The 17415-nt window shown below is 46.6% G+C and overlaps 2 protein-coding genes across 5 annotated transcripts in view; both read right to left on the reverse strand.

Moving 5' to 3' along the window:
- The window catches only part of NAF1 (nuclear assembly factor 1 ribonucleoprotein), a 76586-nt gene that overhangs the window by 44339 nt on the left and 14832 nt on the right, over nt 1-17415 (reverse strand). The gene's annotated exons all lie outside the window — the stretch shown is intronic.
- On the reverse strand, nt 8590-17407 carry LOC144930497 (uncharacterized). Its single transcript, XM_078852496.1, has 2 exons — nt 12687-17407; nt 8590-12000 (listed from the first exon to the last, which is right to left on the reverse strand). Exons 1-2 carry the CDS (start codon nt 13003-13005, stop codon nt 11810-11812), a joined length of 510 nt encoding a protein of 169 aa, XP_078708622.1. The 5' UTR covers nt 13006-17407; the 3' UTR covers nt 8590-11809.

Raw genomic sequence — 17415 nt, forward strand, 5'->3', positions numbered from 1 at the left:
CCTATTCCTTTAAACACATATGCAAAAAATTCTGTTGTTTTAAACACATAGTTTGGTAGACAGGAAATAAGCCTACTGGATTCTTTTAATTAGATTTCTTTTAATGTATTTTCATCTTTGAGGAAATGGAAGTTTATTCCTTTTGTAGTCTCTTTTAAAAAAGAGTTGACTGTATTCACGGGTTTTATTTATTGTTGCTGCTTTACTGCACGTAATTTAAGATCTGTTCCTTTATTCTAGAAGAAATTAGTGTTGATAGTTGCTGGCCCACAGAAACTCAATGGGCCTCCTGGGCACAACATTCAGGAATACTAAATCCAGACTCAATGGTAAATTGTCCCCTCTTGAGGCAACAAAATGCTCAATTAAACATTCTCATTGTCTTACCATTAAGGTAGACTCTTAATCACTTAGGCCTTGTCCACACTGTCAAGTTTCTGCGTAGCAAAGCAGCTTTCTGCGTTGTAACTCCCGAGGTGTACACGCTGCCACGCCACTTAGTGCTCAGAAACTGCACAGTTGCAGTGCTGTATAAAAAACCACCCTGATGAGAGGCGTCCAGCGCTGTGGTGCCAGTGTAGACACCCTGGTCAGTTACAGCGCTGCGCCACAATGCCTGTTCTCGCCTCTCTGGTCATCAGTTTGAACTCTACTGCCCTGCCCTCAGGTGACACAATGGGAGCCCCACCCCATACATTCCTTTGCAAATCTGAAAGTCCCCTTCCTGTCTGCGTGATGCATGTAGTGGTCTCAGCGCATCTTTCCAGGTGGCCATGCCTGATCCATGCACCAGGCAATCCACTCCTTGGGGCAATATCGAGTTGCTGGACCTCATCAGCATTTGGGGAGAGGAGGCTGTCCAGTCCCAGCTGCGCTCCAGCCATAGGAATTATGATACCTATGGACAGATTTCACGATGCATGATAGAAAGGGGCCATGACCGGGACACACTGCAGTGCAGGGTCAAAGTGAAGGAGCTGCGGAACACCTGCCACAAGGTGTGGGAGGCAAACTGCTGCTCCACCCACAAACTGCCAGTTCTACAAAAAGCCGGACCGTGATGCTCGGTGGCGACCCCACCTCCATTGCGAAGGCCATCGTGGATACTTCGGTGGTTCGCATGCCAGTCAAGAGTGGACCAAGCCAGGAGGAGCAAATCTTGGACAAGGATGTGGAGCGGGACCCAGAGGGAGAGGATGACTCGGAGGTCAGAGATGCATGCAGCCAGTTCTTTTCTACCCCAGAAGAGGCTAGCCAGTCACAGCTGTCGGAGCTTGGCTAAGTGCAAACAGAAGAGGAGGCCCCTGGTAAATGGCTTTGATTTTGGGAAAAGCGAGTTGTTGGGGGCGGGAGGGTTGCAGAAAGCAGGGTAGAGTCTGTACGATGCACATACCACTACATGCCTAGTCTGAGCGGTGGAACAGGATGTTGATTGACTTCCTCACTTCACAGGAATCTGCTTCAGAAATCTCCAGGAAACTCTCATGGAGAGACTGGGAAATCAGTTGCCACAGGTTGTTTGGCAGAGCTGCTTTGTTTCTTGCCCCATTAACAGTAACTTTCCTTCACCACTCTGCCGTCACTGGGCAGGGGGATGGGGTACGACACCATTGCTGTACACAGGCGAGCCGCATAAGGGCCAGGGCGGAAGCCGCAATCTTGGAGAAGACCCTCCCTTGATTTCTTGCTCACCCTCAGCAGCGAGATATCTTCCATAATGAACACAGCCTGTGGAAAATGTGGGGACAGGAATGATTATCAGGCCCCCCTCTACAGTGCTAGCTCTCCCCAAGAGCCACATGCTCAGTGTACAGTACAGTCCTGGAACACTGATTTACCCTGCGGTTACTCACCATTTTGGGGGTCTTGTGGCTCATGTGTGATTGCCTGGGGTCAGCCAGTTAGTGACAGGAATGTGAATAGTGGCAGTGTTTTACATCAGTGGTCTGTGTGTTCTAAACAATACTGCTTGTGTAAAATGTTTTGGCTTCACAGAGATGATCTTGTGAGATCAGCCTCCCTCTTTGTTATCGCTGGCTGAATGGCTGTGCAGAATTAGATAGCAGCCATGAAAAACTAAAGAGGAATTTCTGTGTGATGTCATGATGCACTCCGCCGCTGAAAAACAAGAATTGAAGGAGAGGCACGACAGTGAGAAGAGGGACCGAAAGGAGAAAGCGGCACGCCAGAACAAAGCCACGGAGCGGCTCTTAAACATTATGGAGGTCCAACTGGACGCTCTCCAGGCGCTACTAGCACTGCAAACCGAGCAGCTCCACTCCCGCCCTCCCCTGCAGCCACTGTCGCAAAACTCTTTCCCGTGCGCCCCCCCAGACACCGTGAACTCGCTCTTATCAACCTCGGGGCTCCAATCTGTACCCGATGCATTCTTCTCCTGCCCCATCACAGCCCAGCCTTGCAGACTCCCAGTACCCACCACATTCAACACCCATCCCTCTGCAGTTTAGTCCTGCTGAAGTGCAGTACCCACTGCACTGTGCTCCAAAGGACAAGGTTGCATATGATACCTGGACATTCACAAATCTTTAACCGTCCCGGGACCCCACCTCCTCCTGGGACCTTCTCCTCTCTCATACCCTTCAGTGCTGATGTGTTATTTTGTTTCTCTCCCCCCTCTGGTTGTTTTTTAATAAAAGAATTGTTTTAGTTTGAAAGCAATCTTTATTCCATTAATTGAAAGCAAACAGAGCCCTGCAAAGCAACAAGCAATTTTCTTAAACATTCACAATGCATTGTCCCCACCAATCACAATCACCTCCTAGCATTACAAGCACTTAACTCCCGAGCATAGCAACAATTATTAGTGGCTTTCAGTTTCAAATTGCATCCCTGGATCCTTATGGCCTCACGCTGTGCCCCTCTAATAGCCCTGGTCTCTGGCTGTTCAAATTCAGCCTCCAGGTGCTGAGCCTAAGCAGTCCAGCCCTGAGTGAAGCTTTCACCCGTCCGTTCACAAATATTATGGAGAGTACAACACACTGCTATAAGCATAGGAATATTGTTATTGGCCAAGTCCAGCTTCCCACATAGGCAGCGCCAGCGGGCCTTTAAACAGCCAAAAGCATACTCAGTCATTCTGCACTTGCTCAGCCTGTTGTCGAACCGCTCCTTGCTGCTGTCAAGGTGCCCCATGTATGGCTTCATAAGCTATGGCATTAAGGGATAGGCAAGGTCTCCCAGGATCACAATGGGCATTTCGACTTCCCCTATGGTGATCTTTGGGAAGAAAGTCCCTGCTTGCAGCTTCCTGAATAGGCCAGAGTTCTGAAAGATGCATGCGTCATGCACTTTTCCGGACCAGCCTGCGTTAATGTCCGTGAAATGCCTACGGTGATCCACAAGCGCCCAGAGAACCATAGAGAAATACCCCTTCCGATTAATGTACTTGGTAGCTAGATGATCTGGTGCCAGAATTGGAATATGCGTGCTAGCTATTGCTCACGTGCCGCCCCCCCACCCCTCACTCACAGTTAGGGAAGCCCATTTGTGCATAGCCATCCACAATGTCACACACTTTTCCCAGAGCCACGGTCTTTCGTAGCAGGATTCGATTAATGGCCCTGCACACTTCCATCAACAGGAGTCCAAAAGTCGACTTTCCCCACTCTGAACTGGTTAGTGACCGATTGATAGCAGTCTGGAATACCCAGCTTCCACAGTGCAATTGCCACGCCCTTCTGCAACGATAGGGCAGCTCTTATTCTCATGTCCTTCTGCCACAGGGCTGGGGCAAGCTCATCACATAGTCCTATGAATGTGGCTTCCCTCATCCAAAAGTACTGCAGCCACTGCTCATCATCCCAGAAGTGCATGACAGTGTGATCCCACCACTCAGTGCTTGTTTCCCGAGCCCAAAAGCAGCGTTCCACTGTGGTCAGCACGTCCATGAATGACATAAGCAATCTTGTGTCGTAGCTACTATGCGTGGTGAGTTCAATGTCAAACTCCTCTTGCCTTTGTAGTTGAAGGAATACCTCCACTGCCACTTGTGACGTGTTAGTAAGAGCGAGCAGCATACTGGTCAGCAGTTCGGAAGCCATTCTTGCAGTCCAAAGAGGCAGGGCGCACAGTACACAAACCGTTGAAAGATGGTGCCAAATGTGGGCAGAAGCACAGGGATTGCTGGGAAGCGAAGAAATGCATCACAGGGCATTGGGACAGCACCCAGGATGCCCCGCGACCCCCTTAGCAGCAGAAAAGGAAGAGATGCTCTGTCGGATAGCTACCCAGAGTGCACCGCTCCAAATACCGCTGCAAGGGCCACAAGTGTGAACATGCTCTTGCGCAGGCAGCTGCCAATGTGAACACACAACAGCTCTTTCCCTTCAGTGCTTTCTGAGCAGTGATGTAACTGCCAGCGATGTAACTGTCAGCGTAGACATACCCTTAATGTCACTGCAAAACTTCACTAAACATATCTAAGCAGCAGCATTGTTGGTAATCTTTTTGCAATGGGACTTTAAACAATAAAGTGCCCCAGTAGGCTAAGTTAGTAAAACTGCTATAAGTACAGTGTGTTTCTGACTGTTAGATGTCCGACTTATCAACCAAGTCTGCAAGCATGCTATCATAAGACTACCCGACTTACTCAGTCTCTGGGGGTGTAGGAAAACTGAACTACCTTCAGTTCTCTCATAAGAAGCCAAAGTGAACAGTAAATTAACATACTGGAAGTTTGTGCTTAGTTCAAACTCACACAAGCGAAGACACCTTAAAAAAAAATTCACATATGCCTTTTTGCACCAACATAAACTTTCCCCACTCCTCTATGTATTCTGCAGCAAAACAAACCCAAGTTCTGTGGCACTCGGAACACAGCAGGCCAGAAGTTCTACAGCAGCTTTAGGTACATTTTAAAATGGAGGTTTTATTGTACTATTTGTTTTCACAGTAGTTGTGTTATTTATTCTAACATTAAAAATTCGTTCACTACTGTGATAAATGTGGACATTTTTGGTAATATTTTTATATCCATATGTGTGCCTCAATCTACCCACCCACATTGTCCTGCTATACACCGCCTGTCACGGAGGGGGCGGGGGGCAATAAGGGATGGGGATGGTTATGTCACATATTCTGAGTTGGTAAGAAGGAGCCATCAAGAACTGAACAGAATCAGAACATAGGAATGGAGAATCTGGAAGAGACAACAAGACACTCAATGACTGAACATTTATGATTAACATCTGGGAAGCCAAAGCAGGCTCAGTGTGTGAACAGCGTGGTTACAAGCAAGAAATAAAGGAATGAAGTGTCAGGTGGCTGTTAAGAACTGGGCTTGGGAGTTTGGGACACAGAGGGTATGTCTACACAGCAATATAAGCATAGGATTAGTGGGACTTGAATCAGCAGACCCAAGTCTAGTAACCACATCCCAGAGTCCCTAGCACCCTCCTCCCAGTGAAATGTGGCTGGTCTAGCTCTAGGACCATGATGTACGGTGAGCAAAATTTTACTGCTCAAAGTGAAAGTTACAGGAAGTTTGATCTGCTCACCAACAGAGCCTGCTGAGCAGTCACTTTGGTCTGTGCACTTTCAGCTACTGAAACCAGCAACATGAAGGAGGTGCCTTTTGATGAACTTCTCTTGCCTGTGCTTTCACTTGTGTGTCAGGAAACTGGCAGAGCATTCGTGAGGCACTGGTAACTCTTTAAGTGGCATTTTATGTCCCACCAAAAGGTACCTGACAGAGGCGGCAGCAGAATACCACCCCCTACCATAGACTCATACTGGCAGATGCTATAATTGGCATAGCCGCTGATACCATCTTACACAGACCACTGCTTCTGGCACAGGGCCACAAGCACAGATTGGTAGGACCACATCATCCTGGGATGACCAGCAGTGGGTCCAGAACTTTTGCACGAAGAAAGCCAAAATTCTGGAGCTTTGTGAGCAGAATCCTCCAACGTAAAGACACACCTCTGAGGTCACCTTTGCCAGTCCAAAAGTGGGTTGCTATAACTGTCTGGAAGCTGATTACCCAACTGCTACAGGTCCATTGCCAACCAGTTTGGGGTTGGAAAGTAGATGGTGGGTAAGGTAGAGGCGGAGGTTTCTGAGGCAATCAGGAGTCTGGTTTACCCCAAGGAGGCAGGCATTAAAGATATTCCTGAGGAAATTACTGATTTTTGAGGGAACGGGGTTTCCTAACTATGCCAGGCTTATTGAGGGGACTCATGTGTCTACAGTTTGCCCTCCTCAAGAACCACGAGTACATAAATCACATTGTTATGCAGGCACTAGTGGACCATAAAGGCATTTTTATGAATGTGAACATGGGCTATACAGGAAAAGTTCACGATGCCAAACTGTACCCTTATTTCAGAGGCCCTGGCAAAAAACAGGTTTAAGTAGCAGCTGTAGAATGGCTGTTGAATGTGCTTTTGGCAGATTAAAATCACATTGGAGGTATCTACAAACCCATTTGGATGCCAGTGTCATCAATGTTGTCCACATTATTGTCACTTGCTGTGCTCTTCACAACCTTTGTGAAGCCAGAGGTGAGCCATTTCCTCCTTAACACGCCTATGACAGAAAGGGGACACTGGAACAGCACCCTCAACCAGAAAGCACAGCCACCACCACGGGAACTGGTTGTACCTAGGCAGCAGAGGTCAGGGGTACTTTGTGTTTTCACATTATGGACTTTAATGTCCCAATGGAAGAGGGGGAATAGTACCTGTACAAATGTGCTTGGAGGGGAGTGGGCTTCATTACCATGCAATAGAAGTCAATGACACAAATAATGAATTTGGTGAGGGGGAAGGGGTAGCAGAATGGCTGTACAGACCATATTTATTGAAATATGAACCGCTATACCTAGCTAAATAGACGAATACTGCTTGCTCACTAATGCTTAATTGCTCCTGAACATGTTTTAAGCTGTATTAACTCAAATCATGATTGCAACAGGTGATGCAGTGATAACAAACTTGCTTGAAAACATAGCATGCTTTATTTGTAAAAATGTCTTAAAATATTAAAACACTCAGTCTTGGGCAGACCAGCTGCCATTATAAAACGACACACACAAAAAAGGACCCAACACAATCTACTTCTACATGTCCCCATGCCCCACATTCTCATTTCCCTTCTATACATATTTTCCCCTCACTTGACAGCAGGGGAGATGGGTGGAGGTTTCCACTGGAAAGGGGTTGAAAAAGAAAGGCCGCATGGTGTGTAGTTGTCCTGCCCCACACGTCATGACTCCTGAATGCACAAGCTGCCCCAACATGGGGATATTCAAGCTACTGCTGGTATGCTGCAGGGTGATCATGCCATGGTGTGGGGGAGGCAGCAGAAGCTGGTGCTCTTGCAGTGATTATGGACAGGAGATGCTGGAACAGTTCTCTCTGTTTAGCTCTGTCCTCTTCCCTTAGCTACCATTCCTGTTCCAAGAACAGTTTTCAAGTGCCTGCTCCCTCATTGAAACCCTGTCTTCCACTTGGGCAGCAAACATTAGCCTTTCCTGCTGCCTGTCAGCATGCCATTGTTCCAGTCTTTCAGCCCTTTTCTTCTGGTACTGGACCTGCACGTCTACCCTCTCAAGAACATCAACCATAACATCATGGAAACACCTCCTTTCAGAATCATCCATGAGGATACGTTGGGCTGCGGATCAAGTTCCTGAAGAACAGCAGGCAACATAGCTTGAAGGTTCTGAAATAGGACAAAGAAACTCAGGGTTACTGGCTAAACTAGCTCTGTGCAAGAGCACAGAATTAATTATTGTGGAATCTGAAGGACATAAAATGTAACATTTCTAAAGTGAACCAACACATATTGTGAGGGGGATACTTCAGTCCTCATACTGTCTCCAGACATAGCCAACTTAATTGCAGTGAGAAGTGCAGAAACAGTGGTAAGTTTAAAACACTAATCTTTTTCTGTTTCAAAAAAAAATAACCAAGTGCCATATTTGGGTGGGCAGAAAGGGGTATAGTGCCTTTGCTGCAAAAGGCTTTTTCTGACATTTTAGGCCTTTCATATTTTGGAAGACATAACTGTTTTTCTGGTGATCTATTGGCAGAGGGAGATGTTATTCCAAGCTGGGGGATGGAGACCTGTAATATATACAGCTCATGTATTCAAACATATAGTGACTGAGCAGCACATTTGTGAGTGGAGTGGATTGGTCAGCTATATGGGGGGGCCTGGAAAATATGCCTTTCCCCACAATGTAGGTAACTATCTGGAGTTTCTGCTTCAGGAAAAGTTTTCCGCTATTAGCAACCAGGTTTGGGTCAGAATCCATGAGGGAATTAACACCATGCTGTGTTTGCTCATTTAACAGCTTGCACTGTTACTGCTGCATGCAAACACACTGAAATCTGCAGCTTTTCTCCCTCCCACATCCGGCACAGTTCTGGGGGGAAAAACACTCATACTTTGGAGACATGATTTTGTGACCCGCAGACTGCATGGATTACCTTTAATTGAATGGACTAGATTTGGAAATAGAATACTGTTTCCCAAACACACGCACACAGTTCACTGTTCACAAGTGGCTCAGTAGACCCAGGAGGAGTGATTACAGAGCGGCAAACTTCTTATTACTGAAAGGAAAACAAGAATGACCCTAGCAACCATCTGTGACATAGTTAAAATAACTTTTTCAGCTGTCTATGAACATTTCAAATTCCAAGTCACCATTTTGAACTCCATTGGGGGGAAGACAGGGAAGACATCTATGTGCTGTTATAGAGTCAGCCATTAGTAACCGAACGCCGATAGCCAGGCCTTATTTTTGCATTGCTTCTTATAGCAGAACTCTCTCCCTCTACTGTAATAATAAACTTTACATTTGAGTCACACTTACCAGGCTCTGGGTAGCGTCCGTCTCCATCAGGTTCTCTGCAGGTTTGTCAGTGGGCTGTTCCTTGTCAGGGGTGGGGAATGGTGGAAAGCAAACAGTTCTTCCAAGCAGTGTTGGAGAATTTGCTGTTGATCCTGATCCACAGCCTGCTCTGGGACTTTTTTCATTAAAAGGAGAGTCAATTCAAGCTCCACACTGGTAGCCTGTTGCTGGCTCCCATCAGTTCCCATGCTGCATTCAGGGGCCAGCAGGAGATACCCCTGCTGACTAGGTCATCATGAAGCAGAGTTAATTCTGTGCTGGGTGCAGTGTCCAAAACCCAAAGACATCATAAAATGGGCATGTAAAATGGGCATGTTGATGAGTTGCCTGAGGTGTGGTTCTTGTCCCTGGTCTTCCAGTACTCACTCTTCAGCCTCTTAATACTCTCCCTGCACTGATCACTTGTCCAAAAAAATCTGTAGAGCTGCCAGTTTTTTAAGCTATTTCCTGGTACACATAGTCAGACCTGGTGCTTTTGCTGAAGTCCACAATTTACTGGCCACCAATCTGGTTGTGCTCTCGTGACCATGAAGCAGCTCGCTTTGCAAAAGGTTTGATCAGTTAGCTCTCCATTGCAAACTCAGGAGGCTCTCTGACAGTGTGCTTACAGACTGATGATCAGAAAAGAATGGGTAACGCTGACATGAGCTGTTGCTGTTTGCAAAGTGGGGGCGGCTTCTTGTTTTCAATGGAGTGGATTGTAGATTCTTGGGATAGAAAGGACGAAGGAAGTTATCCCATGGAATTGTGGGATTCTGGCTAACTCCCGGGACCTGAGTCAAGCAGGGTTGCATTTACACTGCAAAGCATTAGGACTTGGACCCTGTATCCTGGCTTAACTCCAGTTCAGACCCTCCAGCCCTGCATAGTCCTGCAACTCTGGATCCAAACCCTAGGTTAGCACAACTGCAGTGCAGATGCAAGAGGAGTTAGGCTGGAGCCCAGGCTCAAGAATGGGCTTACATTGCAATGTAGACATATCCAGAGACAGATATTGGGAGACAACATAGATCTCAGAAGAGAATGGAATCTTGGGACCATTGCTCCCACCAATATGGATTCTGACTTAGACTTGGTTTTAACCTTAGACTTGCTCACCTAAGATCTGCCATATGTTCTATTCCAGTTGACTAATAAATGCCATCTTGTTTTGAAAAGGCTGCTTGCTTCACTACAAATACTTTCCTGGTTTCATTGCTCCTTCAGAAGGTAGAGCCTCTCTCAGGAGTCTGATTTCAGTTGGACTTTCTGTTGAAAGCCACAGTAAGAAGTGGGTGTGCTACAGCCCAAAAGTTCAGACTCAGAATCGGGGGTTGCATGACCCATTCTGAAAAACTATGGTTGGGGCCTCACACACTGAAAGGATTGCTCCAATCCCTTTAAATCTGTGACATATATTTTACTTTTCAGTGCACCACAGACTTTTGTATTTACGATGCATCGTTACATTGTAGGCAGTATGAAGTTGGATGTTTTGCCAGTGCAGCAGGGACAATGTAGACTTTAGTATCCAAAAGGAAGAAGGACACAGTTAGAGATTGTGGGATAAACAAACTACCTGAAGACGAGGCCATAGGGAGAAAGCCCATTCCCAGAAGAATTAAAAGGAAAGGAAAACAGAGGTGCAGAGAGGTACTGACCTGCCCATGCCTCACAGCAGGTCAGTAGCAGAGATGAGAACCTAGGACTCCTGATTTAAATTCTTTATACCATGATACCTTGCCTAAATTATGTGAAATGCTAATGACTAAAGTGATAATTGAAACAGTTGACTCACATTGCCATTATAACGTTTCAGAACTGACAACCAATTGAGATTACTGGGCCAGTTCACACTTCTCAACTATTACATAAGGCAGTCTGCAGACTCAGGGCATGGGGCAAGCTCATCACATAGTCCTATGAATGTGGCTTTCCTCATTCAAAAGTTCTGCATCCACTGCTCGTCATCCCAGATGTGCATCACGATGTGATCCGATCACTCAGTGTTTGTTTCCTGAGCCCAAAAGCAGCGTTCCCCTGTGGTCAGTGCCTCTGTGAATGCCACAAGCGATCTCGTGCCATAGCTAGTACACGTGGCAAGATCAATGTCGCACTCCTCTTGCCTTTGTAAGAAATAATTCCACTGCCATTCGTGACATGTTAGTGAGAGCGAGCAGCATACTGGTCAACAGAACCCTGAGCTCTGAACAGCCTGAGACCAGGGCTATTAGAGGGGCACAGCACAGGGCCATAAGGATCAGGGATGCCTTGAGGCAGCAATTTGAAGCTGAAAGCCACTAATATTTGTTGCTATGCTCAGGAGTGTAGTGCTTGTAATGCTAGGAAGTGATTGGTGCAGACGATGAAATATGTAGGTTTAACATAATTCTATGTTGCTTTGCAAGGCTCTTTTTGCTTTCGATTAATAGAATAAAGATTGCTTTCAAACCAACACAATTCTTTTATTAAAAAACAACAACCAGAGGAGAGAGTCAAACAAACAAACAAAAAATCAGCAGCAGTGAGGGGGATGGGGGAAGGGAAGGTCTCAAGATAGGAGGGGTCCCAGGATGGCTACAGACATGTGTATGTCCAGGGATCATATCCAACTTTCCCCTTTGGAGTACAACGCAGCAGGTACTGTACTTCAGCAGGACCAAACGGCAGACGGCCGGGTGTTGAGTGCAGTGGGAGTCCGCAGTGCTGAACTGTGAGTGGGGAAGAGTGGAATATAGCGGGTATAGACTGGAGCCAGGAGGTTGATAACAGTGTGTTGGAGGTTTGGGGGGGGCGGGGAAGAGAAGCATGGGAAAGTTTTGCGACAGCAGCTGCAGAGGAGGGCAGGCATGCATGGAGCTGCTCGGTTTGAAGAGCTAGTATTGCCTGGAGCGTGACTGCTTGGTGCTCCAAAACCTTTAAGAGTCGCTCTGTGGCTTCATTCTGTCACGCTGAGTTCTCCTTTCGGTCCCTCTTCTCACTGTCCCGCCACTCCTTCAATTCCTTTTTCTTGGCAGCAGAGTGCATCATAACATCATACAGAAAGTCCTCCTTAGTTCTTCTTGACCACTTTCTAATTCTGCAGAGCCGTTCAGCTGCTGCTAACAAAGAGGGAGGCTGGGCTCCCAACGTCATCTCTGTGAAGTTTAAACGCAACATTTTACAGAAGCAATATTGTTTGCAACACAGAGAACACTGATTCAGTGATTTAAAACACAGCCAGTACTCATACACCTGACACTAACCGGCTGAACCCAGGCAATCACACATGCCACAAGACCCCCAAAATGGTGAGCAGCTGCAGGGGCAAGGTAAATCACTCTTTCCCAACCCTGCTGTACACTGGGCATGTGGCTCTTGGAGAGAGCCAGTACTGTAGGGGGGAGGCCTGATAATCATTCCTGTCCCCACACTTTCCACAGGCTGTGATCATTATGGAAGATCTCACTGCTGAGGCTGAGCAGGAAATCGAGAGAGGGTCTTCCCCAAGACTGCAGTTTCCGCCCTGGCCCCTATGCAGCTTGCCTGTGTGTGGCAATGGTCTCCCCCCCGCCTCCCGACAGCAGAGTGGCGCAGAAAAGTTACCGTTAATGGGGCAAGAAACAAAGCAGCTCTGCTGAAGAACCTGCAGCAGCAGATCACCCAGTATCTCCACGAGAGTTTCCTGGAGATCTCTGAGGGAGATTCCCGTGAAGTGAGGGATTCAATCAACAGCCTGTTTCACCGCTCAGACTAGGCATGCGGTGGGAGACAAGCCTGCTTTCTGCAACTCTCCTGCCCCCAACAACTCACTTCAGCAATTCCCAAAATCAAATCCACTTACCAGGGGCCTCCTCTCCTGTTTGCGCTTCACCAACATCCGACAGCTGTGACTGGCTAGCTGCCTCCGGGGTAGAAAACAGCTTCTGGCTGCATGCCTCTCTGACCTCCGAGTCATCCTCTGCCACTGAGCCCCCCTCCACATCCTCGTGCAAGATTTCCTCCTCCTGGCTCTGTCCACTCTCAACTGGAATGCAAGCCACCGAAGTATCCACAGTGGTCTTCGCAGTGGAGGTGGGGTCGCCACGGAGTGTTGTGCCCAATTCTTTGTAGAACCAGCAGTTAGTGGGCACAGTACCAGAGCAGCAGATTGCCTCCCACATGCCTTGTGGTACGTGTTCCGCAGCTCCTTCACTTTGACCCTGCACTGCAATGTGTCCTGGTCCTGGCCCCTTTCTATCATGCACTGTGAAATCTGTCCATAGGTATCATAATTCCTATGGCTGGAGTGCAGCTGGGACGGCACAGTCTCCTCTCCCCAAACACTGATGAGGTCCAGCAGCTCGACATTGCTCCAAGTTGGGGATCGCCTGGTTCGTGGAGCAGGCATGGCCACCTGGAAAGATGCACTGAGACGACTGCACGCATCACCGAGCAAACAGGAAGGGGACTTTCAAAATTCCCAAGGAATTTACGGGGTGGGGATGATCGTTGGTCACCTGAGGGCATGGCCATAGAGTTCAAACCGATGACCAGAGAGGTGAGAACAGGCATTGTGGGATACCTCCCGGAGGCGAATTGCAGCACTGTAGCCCCGCCGCAGAAAGCTGTACACCTCTCATTGGGGTGGTTTTTTAAAGTATTACAACTGCGCAGTTTCTGCACACTAAGTGGCATGGCAGTGTGTACACCCTCAGCAGAAAACTGATTTATTGCTCAGAACTTGCCAATGTAGACAGGGCCTCAGGAATACACCACCCACCCCTGCACTGGTTTACATTTGGAAGGTTCCTTTGAAGCCATAAGGACTATAAACTTAGGCCAAAATTTTAAAAGCCTGTAAAGTCAGGCCACATCTAGACTAGAGAGTTTACAGGGGCAAGCTGTACCGATGCAGCTTCACCACTGTAAGATCTCCCACATAGCCACTCTATGCCAACAGGAGAGAGCACCTCCATCCATATAATTAAACCATCGCCAATGAGCTGCGGCGGTAGCAGCTACGTTGGCAGGAGAGTGTCTCCCGCTGACATAGCGCTGTCCACATCAGCACGTCTGTCGGTGTAACTTATGTCGCTCAGGGGTGTGTTTTTCACACCCCTGACGTAAGTCATACCGACAAAAGCGCAAGTGTAGACATAACCTCAGTCTCTTAAAATTTCATGTAGACAACTAAATACAAGTGATTCTCAGAAAATAAGCAACTGAGGAAAAGAGATTAGGCCCTATTTTATTCCTTTTACTTCCTTCCAGAGGATCTATATCATGGTGACTATCCTTCCAAGCAAGGACAACTGAACTCAGCTTCCTCTCAAGATTCATTCTGACTCCTTTGAACAGCTAGAAAATGCAAGGGGACTGTGGACATGAAATCTCTTTAATATAAACTGCCTGTATCTATGCTTTCATCCACTATACTTCACAATCCCACGTGGGCTCACCCTGCAACCAGAACAATACATGAAACACTTCTGCACTTTAGTCATGCTCTATCTTATGACTGCTGGTACTAGCAACCAATACCTGGGTCAAGGTGCCAGAAGCAAAGTAATAAAAAATGTGAAAAGGATGAACAAATGCACAGTGCAAGCACTGTGGGAGAAACACAAGGTTGTTTCTCTATCACCATATACTGAAGGAGAGAGGAGAAAGCATTCTGGCCTACATTGCTACAGAACGTTGAAGGCTTTCCTTCATTGAGAGTGCTAAAGGAGTTGGCGGATGTGATTGCAGAGCCATTGGCCATTATCTTTGAAAACTTATGGTGATCCAGGGAAGTCCCGGACGACTGGAAAAAGGCTAATGAAGTGCCCATCTTTAAAAAAGGGAAGGAGGATGATCCTGGGAACTACAGGCCAGTCATCCGCACCTCAGTCCCCGGAAAAATCATGGAGCAGGTCCTCAAGGAATCAATTCTGAAGCACTTAGAGGAGAGGAAAGTGATCAGGAACAGTCAGCATGGATTCACCAAGGGCAAGTCATGCCTGACTAATCTAACTCCCTTCTATGACGAGATAACTGGTTCTGTGGATGAAGGGAAAGCAGTGGAAGTGTTGTTCCTTGACTTTAGCAAAGCTTTTGATACTGTCTCCCACAGTATTCTTGTCAGCAAGTTAAAGTAGTATGGGCTGGATGAATGCACTATAAGGTGGGTGGAAAGTTGGCTACATTGTCAGGCTCAATGGGAAGTGATCAATGGCTCCATGTCTAGTTGGCAGCCAGTATCAAACCGAGTGCCCCAAGGGTCGGTCCTCAGGCCGGTTTCGTTCAATATCTTCATAAATGATCTGGAGGATGGTGTGGATTGCACCCTCAGCAAGTTTGCAGACGACACTGAACTGGGAGGAGTGGTAGATACGCTGGTAGATACAGAGGGACCTAGACAAATTGGAGGATTGGGCCAAAAGAAATCTGATGAGGTTCAACAAGGACAAGTGCAGAGTCCTGCACTTAGGACGGAAGAATCCCATGCACCGCTACAGACTAGGGAAGGGACCGAATGGCTCGGCAGCAGTTCTCCAGAAAAGGACTTAGGGGTTACAGTGGACGAGAAGCTAGATATGAGTCAACAGTGTGTGCTTGTTGCCAAGAAGGCCAATGGCATTTTGGGATGTATAAGTAAGGGCATTGCCAGCAGATCGAGGGACGTGATCATTCCCCTCTATTCGACATTGGTAAGGCCTCATCTGGAGTACTGTGTCCAGTTTTGGGCCCCATACTACAAGAAGGATGTGGATAAATTGGAGAGAGTCCAGTGGAGGGCAACAAAAATGATTAGGGGACTGGAACACATGACTTATGAGGAGAAGCTGAGGGAACTGAGATTGTTTAGTCTACAGAAGAGAAGAATGAAGGGGAATTTGATAGCTGCTTTCAACTACCTGAAAGGGGGTTCCAAAGAGGATGGATCTAGACTGTTCTCAATGGTAGCAGATGACAGAACGAGGAGTAATGGTCTCAAGTTGCAGTGGGGGAGGTTTAGATTGGATATTAGGAAAAACTTTTTCACTAGGAGGGTGGTGAAACACTGGAATGCGTTACCTAGGGAGGTGGTGGAATCTCCTTCCTTAGATATTTTTAAGGTCAGGCTTGACAAAGCCCTGGCTGGGATGATTTAGTTGGGGTTTGGTCCTGCTTTGAGCAGGGGGTTGGACTAGATGACATCCTGAGGTCCCTTCCAACCCTGATATTCTATGATTCACCATCCTATATACCTTCTAAGGGTATGTCTTCACTACCAACGTTAAAGCATAGTCGCAGCACCAGCACTGGGAGAGAGCTCTCCCAGCACTGTAAAAAACCCACCCCATGAGGGGAGTAGCTCCCAGCACCAGTGCACTGTCTACACTGCCACTTTTCAACACTGAACCTTCCATCGCTCAGGGGAGTGTTTTTTCATACCCCTGAAGCGAGAAAGTTTCAGCGCTGTAAAGCGGAAGTGTAGACAAGACCTAAGACAATTTAAATATAACACATGGGACTAAATCATGGAGCAAAAGTTCTCACTTTAAAGTGAGTTTTGGTTTGATTTTCCTGAGCTTGTCACCTAAAACTCAAAAAAAAAAAAAAAAAAAAACCAGCCAACTTGACACCTTGGTCCTTTGTCTATTGCTGTAATCATGCTGTGTTCACTTGGTCAACCTCCTTTGGCTTCCCAATTACGTGTTAATGTTGGGTCACTGAGGGTATGTCTACACAGCAAAGAAAAACCTGCTGTTTCGTTGCTGTGTAGACATCCAGGCTCAGGCTGGAGTGCAGGCTTTGGGACCCTCCCACCCTGAAGGACTTTTCTTTTGCTGCGTAGACATACCCTGAGTTTCAAAATTGTCTCTTCCAGATTCTCCATTCATATATGCTGATTCTGTTCAGCTCTTGATGGCACTTTCACAGTAAATCAGACAGTGACGTAACAATGCAATAGCCACAGAGGGGCATTCAGCAGAAGTAATGGACAACTTACCCTAGTTCTCAGTTACTGAGGGACAATCTCCACTCATTGATATATTTTGCTTTCCTCAACCAAATCTCTGTACAACTTCTCATGAGTGATGTACCCGAATACTTGGATACTAATATCAAAACTGTAGTCTTAAATGTATTCGCCTAAATTTGGGTTATTGCTGATTATGTACTCTATGTATCATATGACTTTTAAAAACAAACTCTATTTGTGGATAATCTAAGCACTATACCCAGATGTACAAACACTCTTTTCTCAACCTATGTATTACATAATTTTTTTAACATTAGCTTTAATAAAATGTTTCTGTTCAGTAGAACAGTTTGCATTCAATGCCCTACCTTCTTTTCTCTTACATTCTGCAAGAGCATGAAGTCAAAGGAAATGGAGGACTGCCTTAAAAAATGTGATAGTGGTAATAAACACTGTTCCCAAAATACTGATAATACATAACATACATATTTTAAATGAAAATACACACACCCCTATACATATCCTTCAATTCTAGTACACTGATATGAAGCTTCTTTTCCAAGTAGTTCCAATTCTCATGAATACATATATAAATAAATTTATTTTCATTTAAACAAAATAAGAGAACTATATCTTGCTT

This window comes from Lepidochelys kempii, chromosome 4 (assembly GCF_965140285.1).
Source record: "Lepidochelys kempii isolate rLepKem1 chromosome 4, rLepKem1.hap1, whole genome shotgun sequence".
NCBI classification, from domain to species: domain Eukaryota; kingdom Metazoa; phylum Chordata; order Testudines; family Cheloniidae; genus Lepidochelys; species Lepidochelys kempii.

Bases quoted from the DNA above. Each gene is read 5' to 3' on its own strand.
- LOC144930497 (XM_078852496.1), bottom strand. From the start codon at position 13,005: ATGTGGGAGGCAATCTGCTGCTCTGGTACTGTGCCCACTAACTGCTGG. The intron at 12,001-12,686 runs GTAAGTGGATTT...TAAACTTCACAG, and splicing joins AACAGGAGAGGAGGCCCCTG to AGATGACGTTGGGAGCCCAG.